Below are 14,784 nucleotides of genomic sequence, written 5' to 3' on the forward strand. Positions count from 1 at the left end.
TGAAGGAACATCCGAAACATGTAAAACATTTTACAAACAAACAAACGCATTTAAACCCACACTTGCCATGGTTGGTACGTCCCAGATTAAGGCCCCTAATGGTCGCAGGCCTGGGTTCATTGAACCCCTTCGCACCATGAATGCTACGCCACTGTTGCTTAGGTGCGAAGATGTTATGTATGGTTTGGACTCAGCGGTGATTGCATAATGTACATTCCTTTACCTCCGACTATCACTATGGTAATCATAAGTAATTTTAAAGGGGGAATAATTCTCAGCCTATGTCTCATCTTCGGATAACCTTGTTTCTCAAACTTTTTCCGGTGGCGCCTCCCCGAAATAAAAAAAAAATGACTTAATCTGTTAAGTAAAAAGTCATGCCGCTGCTTTTTTTTTTGTTTCTTCACACAAAGAGTTCACTTTATAGATGTGTGACATTCAGGAGAATTTCGACCAATCAAATTAGCGGAGACTTTTCGAAGTGCCTTCTTCGAAAAGTGTAACCCCACTTCTGCAATATGCCTTCGGGGCGCGCCACACAGTTTGAGAAACGCTAACGTTACTAGGCGTTTCAGTAGATTTTTTTTTCCACATTTTTCTTATTGAACAATGTGGATTAATGATGACGTTTTTTGATAATTTCCTTAAAACTTCCTCTCAAGCATATTTCCGGTTTTTACCTTTCATAAAAAATCAAGCTTTTCTTAAACCAAATTACTTAGAAGTACCCTTAAGAGAAGGCCAGTACTTTGGAGGAGGCCGCTACTTTGATTGTATAGGCCTACAGTTTTAGGGTACATTGCGAGTAGAATAAGTGTGTAGGCCTAATCTATCTAGAACCAAAAAAAGTTGCTGGGGGTTAAGACATGCAGGGAAGGACACGTTTAGATCTGAGACCAATGAAAGTGTAACGCTAAAGACTATATAGAATAGAAAAAAGACGACAATCTTCCCCTTTTAAAATGTTATATTGTTAGTAAAGAAAGCCTTAATTGTGGAGTGGATTATTTAAATATTTGGATTCGAAAAGCTGTGAAAGATCGCGTGAGTTTTGCTGCATTGAGGCGTAGCCATAGACCTAAATAAATATAGACTGGCCGATAAAAGAGTTTTATGAAACGAAAATTTGTGACTTGCTATTTTGTGTACTTTATTATACAGCAGTGTAGTTTTGTTTAATCTCTAAGACTGAAGATCATGCAACTTTTCAGAATTCGGAAATCCGACAACAATAGATATACATGTTTTCAAGTTACATGAAGTTACTTCCTTTTTCCAGTCTATATTTAGTTATGTCTGTGGGCGTAGCATAACAACAGAAATAAGAAAGACACGAAGGAGATTTTAAAACTTTGGATCACAAAGTTAAAACAAAACAACAAATAATAAACGAAACAAGTAAAAATGTTCATCTGGACTTTATTTCATAAAGCAATTACTTTTTTTTCCAATCAATTTCATCAAGGCAGATGTAACTAATTTATACAATTTTACTGGCACTGAATTTTAGCAAAGCTCTTTACCCGTGTCACGTGACTAGCACAGTGACCAATCATGAATCCTCTTTACTTTTCGTAATAATGAGACACGGGAAGTTGAGAAAAGGGAAAATGAGAATCCTAGTATTTCTGGGAACTCAGCTAAGGATCGTTATAGAATTAATGCAGTAATGTCTTACCACAGTAGCTGAGAAAACCCAACGAAATAGTCTTTTATTGGTAACAGAAAATGCATGAATCTTAAAAACTAAAACGAGTCACTCAGCAACTCTTAGCCAGATGAATCCAATCATGTCTTACATTCTCGTAACAATTTATTCACTTATCTTTTAAACGTTGAAGAAAGTCTTCAAAAAAAAAGGGTTAACCTCACTATGACCCCAAAAATAGGGATAGGTTTACAGTAAGCAAAACATATTGTTATTAGGAATTCCAGAAATTACTGTAGCTCAAAAGCCTTTGCTTGCCGAAGAAATGCACTACACACAATACACAGAGTGATGTTATATCTACACTTATACTAAAACATGAATATATACATACAATATGATTAACATTGGAGGTGTCTGCTTAATGAATAAGATTAATTTAATGTATGTATGTGTGTATGTATGTATGTGTGTATATATGTATTAAAAGACTATCACATTGTAGCACCAATACAACCAATAATGTATACACTAAATAAATATAATCAATGAATTTATACTGGAGATTTTCATTCTTATTAAAAAATTCTTATATGTACAGTAATCTGCTCTTTATTTACAATTTAATTTTAATTTACAATACTCAAAATGTGCACATGGTTTTAAATGGTTTTCAGAACGCATAATTTATCAATGGTTCTGTATTCTGTACACCAATAGGCTTTAACCATAATGGCTTAAACATTTAAACAAATCTGGCTATTCATGGATGTTTACAAATATATCCAATACAGATAAAGAAGACAGCAGCCTAAAATAAAATAGCTAAGCTATTAAATTTACATATTTGTGTATAGATACAAATTTTCAGTGTTGTTATAAATACTTTCTGATAGATCCGCTGGAGCATGTGTTGGTTGTTGAGGTGACATTATCAATTCTTTGACACCATTTGTATACACTGTTGATGGTTCACAATATGTCTCCAACACACGATACAACGTTCTGTACTGGTCCTGGGATGGAGAGGAAACAAGAAAAACATTGAAAATATGTTTTTAAAACGCTCGCTAAGACCTTCCTTCAGGGAACAGTACCAGGAAAAAGAAGAAGAAGCAGACAGAGAAAGCGATGGGAGGACAACATAAAAAAATGGACGGGCATGCCATTGAATGAGGTTCTAACTAAGGCAAAGGACAGAGGAATGGAGAAGGATGGTCGACGAATCTTGCATGGTGCACCAACGGTCCAGCAGACTAAGGGATAGGTAAAGGTAAAAAAGACACTCCCCTTTACACAACTTACAGAGCGATTGTTTTTCTGTTGATAACTAATGAATGTTAGATTAGACAAAAAAAGTTTTCCTTTCAGACCTTGTGATCTATAGGGCAGATGATGTAAAGGTAATCTGTTTCTGTTGCCCACGGTTAACGAGGGTGTCTAGTGGCCAGCACAACGACCAACCGCCTTTTCTTTTCCCCAAGTAATATAAGTTACCCACTAGAGCTGGGTGGACTCAAGGGTATCCTAAAAATCCCAAAATTATATTATATTTTAATGATAGGCCTTTAGATCTAGATCTAGAATACGAATGCGCAAAATTTTCCATAACATTAATTTATTAAATTCTTCAATGAATGAGTGTAAATATGCAAAGACATAAAATCCATTCAAGATAAATATTTTCTTGTTCTTTAGCTAAATGTTTTTTTTTCTTTTTCCAATAAAAGTACTCAAAAAGCTCAGTGGCGTAGCTAGGGTAGGGTAGGGTAGGGTAGGGTAGGGTGGGGTGGGGTGAGAATTAGATAATTCCACCAGGCCCCCAAATGAGTGTTTGAAATGTTTTTTACATTAAATATTACGCAAAATGCCGGGGCCCCCAAAGAGGTCAGGCCCCTAAAGAGGCCAAGCCCTACCCAGGGACAAACAAATGATGGCAAATTCCTAATAACGCCACTGAAAAAGCTAGTAATTCTTTTCCCAATGCTATACTGCAACTGTCAAATTTCTAGGGAAATCGTCAGACCCTTTTTGAGATCAGTGTCCACCCAGAAGGTTTTTCCACCAAGAAGTTTCCACATAGTTCCACGTTTAATAAAGGTATTGTAATAGAAATGTTCGGTTTGTGTCTTATTATATGACTGTTTAATGAAGTCAAAGACAACTATAAGATATTCTGCATTATAACTTGATTGTTATGTCAGTAAATCTATTTTTACAAATCTTAAATCAACTCACTCGGTTTGGTAAAAAGTGCGTACATGTTATTTCTCCCGAAGCAGGACGTTTTGGCGCCGCCGTTTTGGCCCCGCCGTTTTGGAGCGAGCCGTTTTGGCGTGAAATACATTGTATTATTTCTTTTAAAAGAATTATTCATATCTATGTTTCTATCTATTGTCGCCCATAGTGTTTGTTTATATTTGTGGATTCACGTTAGAGTTTGTACTGACCACATTCCGTGTCTTGATCTTTACTATGTGTGGAGTTATTGTCGTCATTCAGCGTAATAGAGCTTTAGATGTTAACATGGTTTTGTTATATTAAAGTGTGACACTTAGCTAGTTCGTATATTACACTAATGTCAAATAAAAAAAAATCTTTTGGAAAGAAATCCAAAAATGTCATCCAGTGTGATTAGCAGAACTCACATATAGCATGTCATTACCATTCAGGAATCTGACTTATTATAGGCCTATATTCATGAAATAAGCAAAACCTTTATAATAAAAAAAAAATTCGCTGAAGGGTGTTAGAATTCATACTATACATACAATATTATGGTAGAGTGAAATAAACATTGTTATAAAAGCTACGTGCTTATTAAATAATCGTCAAATGATATCTCGTGCCAAAACGTCCCGTAGCCAAAACGGCTCGCGCCAAAACGTCCCGTCGCCAAAACGGCGGGGCCAAAACGGCGGCGCCAAAACGTCACGTACCGTATTTCTCCCACACCCATTCTCGGATCAAGTTGAAACTTTGCACAATTATTCATTGGCATTGACAATACATGAATATAATTTAAAAAAGTAACCAGTTATTCAATTAATTAGTGATAATGAATTATTTTGTTTGATATTGAATAAGGGAAATAGCTTGTACATTATTGATATATAGAGAGAAGAACATCTGCGAACAAAGAGAATGAAAGAAAAAGAACTTTAAAATTATGGCAAGTGTGTTTAAGATGACAAGTGTGTTTAAGATGACAAGTAAGTGTGTTTAAGATGACAAGTGTGTTTAAGATGACAAGTGTGTTTAAGATGACAAGTGTGTTTAAGATGACAAGTGTGTTTAAGATGACAAATGTGTTTAAGATGATAGGATGTTCTGCAATCAAGAAGTCATTAAAAGATTAAGCAGACAACAGTTCAGTTTCACATTCATCCAGTGGATAAATAATTAGGTCATAGTTGGTAAGTGGTGGTACATTGTAGAAACTTGGAGGAATATTATGTGTGCTCATACTGCAGCATCACTGAGATGGGTAACCTAGATGGTACTCAAGGAACAGTGTCTCACAATAGACAGGTGCGATTAAATGATTATCTAATTAACGGGAGAACTCCAAACAGAAAGTCCGGTAAAGAGCCATTTCTTTCCTTAAATTAAGGGTGATAAAAGGACAGCAAGCTTAACCTTTAATGGACATACTAAAGAGGTCTCAGATGGGTCTTTATATATCTAAATACTAAAGAACGTATTCATCATGTCACATCTATTGTTAAGAAGTTCAAAAGTACTGTACCAATGTCGGGCAGACTTCTGGTCGTATGGACTTGACAGAGCCAACAACTAAAGGCACATTTAGTTGTGAATCAAAGTCAACTCTGTCTATCAGCAATGAAAGTAAGCAAGCTAAACCACACAGTTCTGCACCATTTCTGAAACAAGAAAAACAATCAATAAATAAACTCTGTATAAAAGAGAAGCAATACAATATCACGAAAGTAGGAATAGGCCTACTAGAGATAGAGTCAGGAACTAGGGGCAGGCACTGGGCGATTTTGGCCCATGAGTATCAATTAGTTTGGATCAGTCATGTAATTATATTTGTTATAGATCGAAACTAACAATAATAAAACTGTGCGATTAGAAATATTCTTACTAATTGTTTTTGTTTAGCACAATTTCATGCTTTTAGCTTTCTCATTACGCAATGATCCTATCACTTGTCTGGACCAGTTGGACAAGGGTAGGGTAAGAAAGAACGGGGTATATGGGTGATCGTATAGTTATCTATTGTTTCTATTTCATGTTTGTGTTCACTAAACCTTATAAAAGGGACTAATTCAGCTTAAGTACAATTTATTTTCCTTGTTTGAGAAACCAAACAATTTATCAATCACCAACTAACTAATTGTAATTTTTTAAAAATTGATTCTTGTGTTGTCAGGTAAAAGAAATAATTGATTGATTGATTGTTTGATTTGAGGCACATCGGCACAATTTAGGCCATGTCGTGCCTGCAGTCCTTTAACGACTACTCTCTCTCTAAACAACAGGGCCAGATTCTATACAGTCATATCATTAAAATCAAGGTCTATTCACAGTTAAAATAGTAAAGGTAGTAAAAATTTAAATATTTGGTAAAAATCTAATATAAATAGTGCATGTTCACAAATTCATAAATCAGATCTTCGTAGATAGCCCCACTTCCCGGATAAAGCCCAGTACCTTCCCAGGGTCAACATTGTCAAATAGTGTATTTAAATTAGTTACTCTAAAATATTTCGCCCTGACATCCTGGTATCTGGGGCAATCAACGAGGATATGTTCCACGGTGAGGGAAATAATTGTGCGAATTTTTCAGCTTGATTCAAGATTGGGTGTCGGAGAAATAACGTGTACATGACAGACAGAATTAACATAAGCTTTGTAAAAAAGTACCCTCCCTCCAAGAAAATGTCTTGTCCAACGAGCAGAATCCTCTTCTACACAAAGATCTATTAAAGAAAGAAGCCACTACCTGGCAATGCGAATAAAGGGGCAGTAACTGTTCAATTTCCTCACAGTCATAGCTAGGGTGATGGTGGGGGGGGGGGGGGTCCGAATTCGAAAGACACTTTCCGCTCCCAATAGAGAGGGGCCCCCCAAGTGAATGTTCTATTTTTTTTTTACTTTACAGTAAATGTTAAATATTACGACACTGCCACGTAATCTTGCTATTCACATGGAGTCACAAATACTAGACAGTATAGATGAGGTTAGGGATCCCTTGCTGCACATAAGACACGACGTGAGGCGATACGAATTCTTAAATTCTTCCAAGTCATTGGTTTTCCTGGCTAGCTCAGGCAACCCATTCCATGCACTAATAGCACTAGGGAAGAAGGAGCATTTGTACACATTTGTCCTACCATATGGAACAAGGAATGTGCCTTTATCTTTGTGTCTTTCTGAGTATTTTATTAGTTTTTATTTTGTATTTGAAGATTATGGTTCAGTGTTTTATGTATAATTGCTACTTTACTTTTGAGTCTTCTATCGTGAAGGGTTTCTAAATTTAGTGATTTTACTAAAGGTGTTACTGTAGCCAAATGTGAATATTCAATTGTTAAGAATCTTACTGCTCTATTTTGTGTGTGTTCCAGTTTCTTAATGTTTTCTTGAGTTGATGTACCTCTTTCAATAAGTTTAGACTTTATTTAATTAATGTAGGCCTACTGCTTTCAATGCAATGCATTTTAATAGTTATTCCCTTATTTAAGTTTATGGCTTTAAGGCTTCTTCTTAGTAAGAATAACATAAAAAAGATATTATAAGATGCCAATGTTATTTTTCTTCTTCTTTCTAATTATCATATGACTCAAAGGATGGAAATTATTACACTCCCTATTACGGATGGCTCCAATCCCAAGGTACTCATTAGAAGTGAGGCCAATGGCCGAGCACGTCAGGAAAACTCCTTAATATTCCTTCTCTGAAGCACATCATAAAAATGGTCCTTTAAGGAATGGTGTGTGGATAGTGACATATTTGTTGGGGCTTTCTTCCATCTCTGCCAGTGCAACAGACTTGGTCCTTAGGCACCCCAACAGGGGTTCTATTTTTTTAGTGCCCCTATTGGCCTTATCTCTCTCCTAATGACCGTTTCCACCAGAGAACTATGGTGAGGCTGGGAAAAACTACCCGGGCTAATGTTATAATGATTTGATTTGATTTTTGATTTGAGGCACATCGGCCATGTCGTGCCTGCAGTCCCTTAAGGACTACTCTCTCTCTAAACAACAAGGGCCAGATTCTATACAGTCGTATCATTAAAATCAAGGTCTATTCACAGTTAAAATAGTAAAGGTAGTAAAAATTTAAATATTTGGTAAAAATCTAATGTAAATAGTGCATGTTCACAAATTCATAAATCAGATCTTCGTAGATAGCCCCACTTCCCGCTAATGTTATAAATAAGAGAATGTATTTCTCTAATGCTTTTCAATTATAAAATCCCTTATTAACCCAGAAAGCTATTTAGACATTTTTTTTCTTTCATTGAAATGACTAATGAATCATAGACAACAAACAAAGATTATAGCCACTTAAGTTACCTGCACATGTAGAGAACTTTCTCACTGGCCTGTATATTGTAGGATTTCACTTTTTTCATTAGTTGACACCATTTCTCTGTATCTAGATCAGTGAATTTACACTGAATATGGTGGGCTATGTGTTTTCCACTAGACTTTAAAATTGAAATAATGGGAAAAAAAGGAGGTGTATAATGACTTAGTCTATCATATAAATTTTAAAACAAACAAATAAAACCACTCTACTGTGACTATGGATCACTTCACAGAAATTAGACAAAAGCCTGGGAATTAGATAGGGTTGGAATGATGTCGCCCACAGAGCGGATCTCCACACAGCTGCTGTGTCCAAAGGAACAGAAGATGCAGATACAGCTTGGGATTAGCAGTGATGCAGATTTTACCAGGGTATAGCATTGTGTGCTGCAAACTGCCTAAGGGTCAATGGCTCCTAATTTTTCTTCAGGGTTGACTACCAAAACCTTTCCCATGTTTGGGTAAAATGTTTGTTTTTGTTTGTTAAATGTTTTGCATGTTTCAGATGTTCCTTCTGAGTTGAAGTTAATTTACTTCCTAGTCCAAACATCCCGCAGGACGACAGGGAATGGGAGAGGGGCAGGGTTTGAACCCAGGACCATCTATAAGTCCAAACAACAGTCCAAAGTGCAAATCACATGAATAGGCAGCCATCCAGCAGGTATAGCCGCAAAGCAGCTGAGGTTTGTTATCACATTTGTTCTCCTCCTTGGTGGGTTGTCAGCCAAGGATAAGGAACTCCTTCTGCCTGAAGCTTACTGGCTTAACTCTTTCTCTCCTAACTGACGATACCAGCGTTGATTCCACCAGAATGTGGTAGATAATTACGGAAAGAAGGAGTTAAACACCAGTTGCTCACATTTGCCCCTTCTCCTATCAGTGATAACAGATTTGCTGGCCCAATATCTAAGCAATCATTTGGACTGGTAATAATTTTTTTTTGAAACTGCCATTGTAAGCTTTTTTTTTATGTAGTGAATTGCTAATACCAGTGTTTCCCAAACTGTGCTCCGCAGAATCGTAGTGTTCCATGAGTCTTGAATAGGTGTTCCACAAACTACTGGAGTAATTAACTAGTAGGCCACCACAATTAATCTATAAAAATAAGCAAAGTTTTACGTTAAATATTCAGAATTTGCATAGTGTTCGTTAAGGAAAGAGTATGGGAAACACTGGCCTATATTCATTTCCTTTTCCAACAATAACCACTAATACCTAAAATACATAAAATACTGTCTGAGAATACTCTAACTATAATTACCGTGTGTATAGTGAGAGTAAGCTCCTCATAGAGACGACCTTGACTGGTGAGGAAAGAATGAACTTCAAAGGGTGGACAACTCAGAGGCTCATTAGAATTTGAAGGGAGGTAAGTTCCTATACTCTAAATGTTTTAAGATAAAACAATTATTGCATTTGTTTAATTAGACTAGGTTAAAATTAATTTTAAAAAATGCCATGATGCAGGTGACTTACTTTATCTGAAACCTTTTTGTCCAGTTCAAATGCAACAAGAAGGACAACATTATGTTGTGTGATTAATCTGTACAAGTCAAGGACAGTAACTGGTAGTGGCAACTGTGTCAAAAGTATTTGGTCTTTCTTATGAAAACCCTGAGGTATAAGGTTATGAAGTTAAAAAAATGAAAAATATTTTGTTCACAATTAGTAAATATGTAATGGCATAAGTGACCAAAGATAAAAAAAATAAAATTTGACTTTGATGTCAAATTCATGAAAGGTTCTCAGATTTTTGAGTAATTCAGACATTGAAAATCATACAAAGGTACCTCTTTCAGACCTTGCGGTATATGTAGGCAGATAATGTAAAGCTAATCTGTTTCTATGCTTGACAGTTAATGAGGGTGTCATGTGGCCAGCACAATGACCAACTCCCTTTACTTCCCTAACAAATGTCAAGCACCCAATAGAGTTGTGTGGATTTATAGGCATTCTAAAAATACCAAAGTTTAAAAATTCCAGTCTTCACAAGGATTCAAACTTGAGATTTTTTGGTTCAGGAGTCAAGTGCTTTTCCACTCGGCCACCACTACACATACATTATACTATACTGAGATAAATACTACACTGATATAAATACTATACTGAGATAAATTCTATACTAAGATAAATACTATACTGAGATAAATACTATACTAAGATAAATACAACACTGAGATAAATACAACATTGAGATAAATACTAAACTGAAATAAATACTACATTGAGATAAATACTGTACTGATATAAATTGTCTCCACTACATGTACCCAAAATTCTTTAAAATCTTTTAAATATCTATAAAAGAAAGAAAAAGTATGAATTCAATAAAGAGTCTACTAGCTTTCTTATAGACAAAACTAAATATTTCTGCAAACTTTTAACCCATTCACTGCCATTTTTTTCCCCACCAACCTTTTTATTTTATTTATGCCTGACTATATCCCAATGGGTCGTGACCCACAGGTTGAGAACCCCTGCTTTATGTTATCCAGCCAGCTTTTCTTTGGATGACCCTTTTGATAGTGAGTCATGTCTTACACTATGACCAAACCAGCTAAGCTTTTGTCTCTTCACAGTGTTGAGGAGTTCTTCCTTCTTGCCAGCCAGAGTTTTGACTTGTTAAAATACAAACACTTTGTCTTCCTTTCCTGGTATCAGTTACCCAGCTTTTTTTCTGTAGCATTTACACTCAAAAGCTTGGATTTTGTTTTTCAGCTTCAGCGTTTAGTGACCCACTTTCACAACCATATGGAAGTACAGAGACCACTAGCGAAGAATGCAGTTTAAATTGTACTGGGAAGCATATGTTACTCTTCCATTCTTCTTCTGTAAAATGTTTTGTTTGTTTTGTAAAATGTTTTACATGTTTCGGATGTTCCTTCATCGTTGAAGATAGTTTACTTCCTAGTCCAAACCTCCCGCAGGACGACGGGGGATGGGAGCGGGCAGGGTTTGAACCCTCGACCGTCGATAAATCCGAACGACAGTCCAGCGCGCAAACCGCACGACCAGGCAGCCATTCTTCTTCCTCATTCTCATTTTTATGTTAAAGTGTTCAGATGACTAGACTAGTATGTGAGATGAACTGCACAGTGATTTCCAAATCAGGGAGCTCTCCATATAGTTTTCTTTCTATTGGGGGTGTTTTGGGGCCAGTGTCTTGTTTGGGTATCTTGGTAGAGAGTGCAGTCCTGAAGTACATGTTCAGCATTCTCTGGTGTTACTCTTCCAAATTTTCCTCCATTTTCTATGGTAGCAGATGCCAAGCTTAAACAGGCTTTTATCTTTTTTTATTGATTCTCTTTCTCTTGTTATTCTTGACTCTAGGTACGTAATTACAACGTGAAGGCAAATAATTGTTCACTTGATTTGCATCAATTTTAGAAATTTAAATGGAACATTTGAAATATTTCCAGTTTCTTTGGTCAATGATTAACAAGCAGGGTGTCATGTGGCCAACATAACAACCAACTGCCTTTACTTTACCCAACTAAAGTCAGGTATCTATTAGAGTCGGGTAGACTCAGGGGTGCCCTAAAAGTCCAGAAATTCTAAATCCAAGTCTTCACCAAGATTCAAACCCAGGACCTCCAGGTTCAGAAGCCAAGGGCTTAACCATTCAGCCACCATGACAAAAAAAACAGATGACCTTAACATCATCTGCCCTATAGACAGCATGGTCTGAATGGGTAACTTTTACTTTTTTTTTTACTGTTTGAAATTTAATTAATTATTATATAACAAGTTTAATTAATTCAATGAACTCTTACTGGTAGTAAAACAGCATTGATGTACTCTTTCATGTCAGAAGTTTCTTTATCCAGAAAAGGCTGGTACAACTTTTCTTGAAATAAATGACATTTGTTAGAAAACTTAATCAACAGTCATGAAAATAAATTTTTAAAACTATAAAATAATAGTAATTTGATTTAATTAAAAATCATTATAAAATATGAAAAAAAACAACAACAACAAATTATTTATATTTAATTATTTATATATAATTACAAAAGAACCTAATGTGACTGATGCATACTGCCTGGGGTTTTATTTATAACACATAAAACTAAAAAGCTATTTAACCTTGATTAGAAATGTAAGAATATTCATCCTAAGCATACTAATCTAACACGTAAAAAGTATAAAAATACTTATAATTTGATTTAAATTAAGAATTATTATAAATTAAAAACAAAACAGCATCTAGGTACAAAAGAGCATAATGTGAATAATGTTACTGCCTAGGGTTTTTAATTATAACACAATTAACAGTAATAAATGTAAATCGACTTTGACTTATGATTTACTCACTAGGAATTATTGATGAGAAACGATTTCTCTTTTCTTCTTTCTCTGCATTTTCATAAATACTGCTGTCTTCATTGTTCTCTCCCTTTTGAATAGAATCTACAGCCACTGCTAAACAAATAGCCTAGATTTGAAAAAAAAAGAAGAAACTTATTTTTATCTTATCTTATCTTATGAAATAAAGAAGTTAATTAAAAAAAAGATGATTAGATCATAAGCATGTTCCTAGGTCAATCTAATCATGAATGTTAATCAATGACCTAAATTCTGCCAAGTCATTGTTTTTCCTGGCTTACTCAGGCAACCCATTCCATGCTCTAATAGCACTAGAGAAGAAGGAGCACTTGTACAAATTTGTCCTAGTATATAGAACAAGGAATACGCCTTTGTCTTTGTGTCTTTCTGGGTATTTTATTATATTTTAGTTTTTTCTTTAAGATTATGATTTAATGTTTAATGTTGCCTGTTTATTTTAAATCTCCTATCCTAAAGGGTTTCTAAATTTAGTGATTTTACTAAAGGTGTTACTCTAGTCAAATGTGAATATTTATTTGTTATGGTCACAGCTGGGAAATACTGCATTCCTCATTTATCTTCAACTTAAAGACAAATCTTATTATTATGAATCTCACTGCTATATTTTGTGTCTGTTCTAGTTTCTTAATGTTTTCTTGAGTTGAGGGGTCTTTGTAATCAAGCAAAAATAATAATACCAAGATGGTGGATTTCAATTGCCCAGATTTTAAGTTTAAGAAAAAAAAAAAAGAAAAGAAAAAAATCCACAACTATCAATGACATCACTGTACCACTATCCTACAACATAAGGAAAACTGAAATGGAAAAACAAGGAAAATATGAAAATCTAAGCTTATAAATTAAGCAACTATGGAAGTTATCAACAGAAACAGTACAACTTGTTGTTATATTCACCAAAGAGATGATGACAACTGACCTCACAGACCAGACACATTTAAAGCCCTAAGCATTCCTAAGAGGATCCTTATTACTTGTTAAAGGGCAGTACTGCTTCAGACCTACCATATCATCAGACACTTTCTCAGTGGGCAATGTTAATGGGACTACAATGAATTTTGTTTCCTTTTAACAAAGCTCCACCCTGGCAGTGCCAGAGATTGACATTTAGTTCACTTCCAAAATAATAATACTAATCTTTATTATCCATGAGGAAATTTGTTTTACAATTATGCATTACAAAAAAAAATAAAAAAATAATTAGAACAAACAATTTGTAGGATAGCACACAAAATAAACATTCATACCCCCACTAAAATGTTATTTAACCTTGGTTAGGCCAATAATAGAATATGCATCCTCTGTTTGGGACCCCTCAACTCAAGAAAACATTAAGAAACTGGAAAATAGAGCAGTGAGATTCATAACAAACGAATATTCACATTTGACTAGAGTAACACCTTTAGTAAAATCACTAAATTTAGAAAGACTTCAGGACAGAAGACTCAAAAGTAAAGTAGCAATTATACATAAAACACTGAACCATAATCTTCAAATACAAAATTTAATAAAATACTCTGAAAGACACAAAGATAAAGGCACATTCCTCATCCCATATGCTAGGACAAATTTGTACAAATACTCCTTCTTCCCTAGTGCTATTAGAGCATGGAATGGGTTGCCTGAGCTAGCCAGGAAAACCAGTGACTTGGCAGAATTCAAGTCATTGGTTAATATGCATGTCTAAATGCATGACGCTTAGGACGTAATCATCTTCTTTTTTGAAGTAACGTCTGTATTATATAAGATAAGAAGATAAGATTTTCTTTAACATTACATGTGAAATTTGAAAAAATTAATTAAAAATAGACATAATCATTACAACCCTGCCAATGTTAGTGTGGACCCTGCCAATGTTAGTGTGGACCCTGCCAATGTTAGTGTGGACCCTGCCAATGTTAGTGTGGACCCTGCCAATGTTAGTGTGGACCCTGCCAATGTTAGTGTGGAGTCTGCCAATGTTAGTGTGGACCCTGCCAATGTTAGTGTGGACCCTGCCAATGTTAGTGTGGACTCTGCCAATGTTAGTTTGGACCCTGCCAATGTTAGTTTGGACCCTGCCAATTTTAGTGTGGACCCTGCCAATGTTAGTGTCGACTCTGCCAATGTTAGTGTGGACCCTGCCAATGTTAGTGTGGACTCTGCCAATGTTAGTGTGGACTCTGCCAATGTTAGTGTGGACCCTGCCAATGTTAGTGTGGACCCTGCCAATGTTAGTGTGGACTCTGCCAA

The 14,784-nt window shown here is 35.5% G+C and overlaps 1 protein-coding gene across 4 annotated transcripts in view; it reads right to left on the reverse strand.

Annotated features, from left to right (window-relative positions):
* Positions 1–1,403: 1,403 nt before the first annotated feature.
* The window catches only part of LOC106062041 (receptor-type tyrosine-protein phosphatase alpha-like), a 64,431-nt gene continuing 51,050 nt past the window's right edge, over positions 1,404–14,784 (reverse strand). For 3 of the 4 annotated variants that reach the window (XM_056031224.1, XM_056031225.1, XM_056031223.1), the window contains 7 exons: positions 12,523–12,643; positions 11,982–12,055; positions 9,685–9,822; positions 9,470–9,592; positions 8,194–8,327; positions 5,397–5,532; positions 1,404–2,664 (listed from right to left, as the gene is read on the reverse strand). In XM_056031224.1, the coding sequence (XP_055887199.1) occupies positions 2,488–2,664; positions 5,397–5,532; positions 8,194–8,327; positions 9,470–9,592; positions 9,685–9,822; positions 11,982–12,055; positions 12,523–12,643 (903 nt within the window). In that variant the 3' untranslated portion in view covers positions 1,404–2,487. Of the gene's footprint in view, positions 2,665–5,396; positions 5,533–8,193; positions 8,328–9,469; positions 9,593–9,684; positions 9,823–11,981; positions 12,056–12,522; positions 12,644–14,784 lie in introns of those variants that run through there. The other variant, XM_056031226.1, reaches the window with a different exon arrangement.

Source organism: Biomphalaria glabrata, chromosome 5 (genome assembly GCF_947242115.1).
Source record: "Biomphalaria glabrata chromosome 5, xgBioGlab47.1, whole genome shotgun sequence".
Classification (NCBI taxonomy): Eukaryota; Metazoa; Mollusca; class Gastropoda; family Planorbidae; genus Biomphalaria; species Biomphalaria glabrata.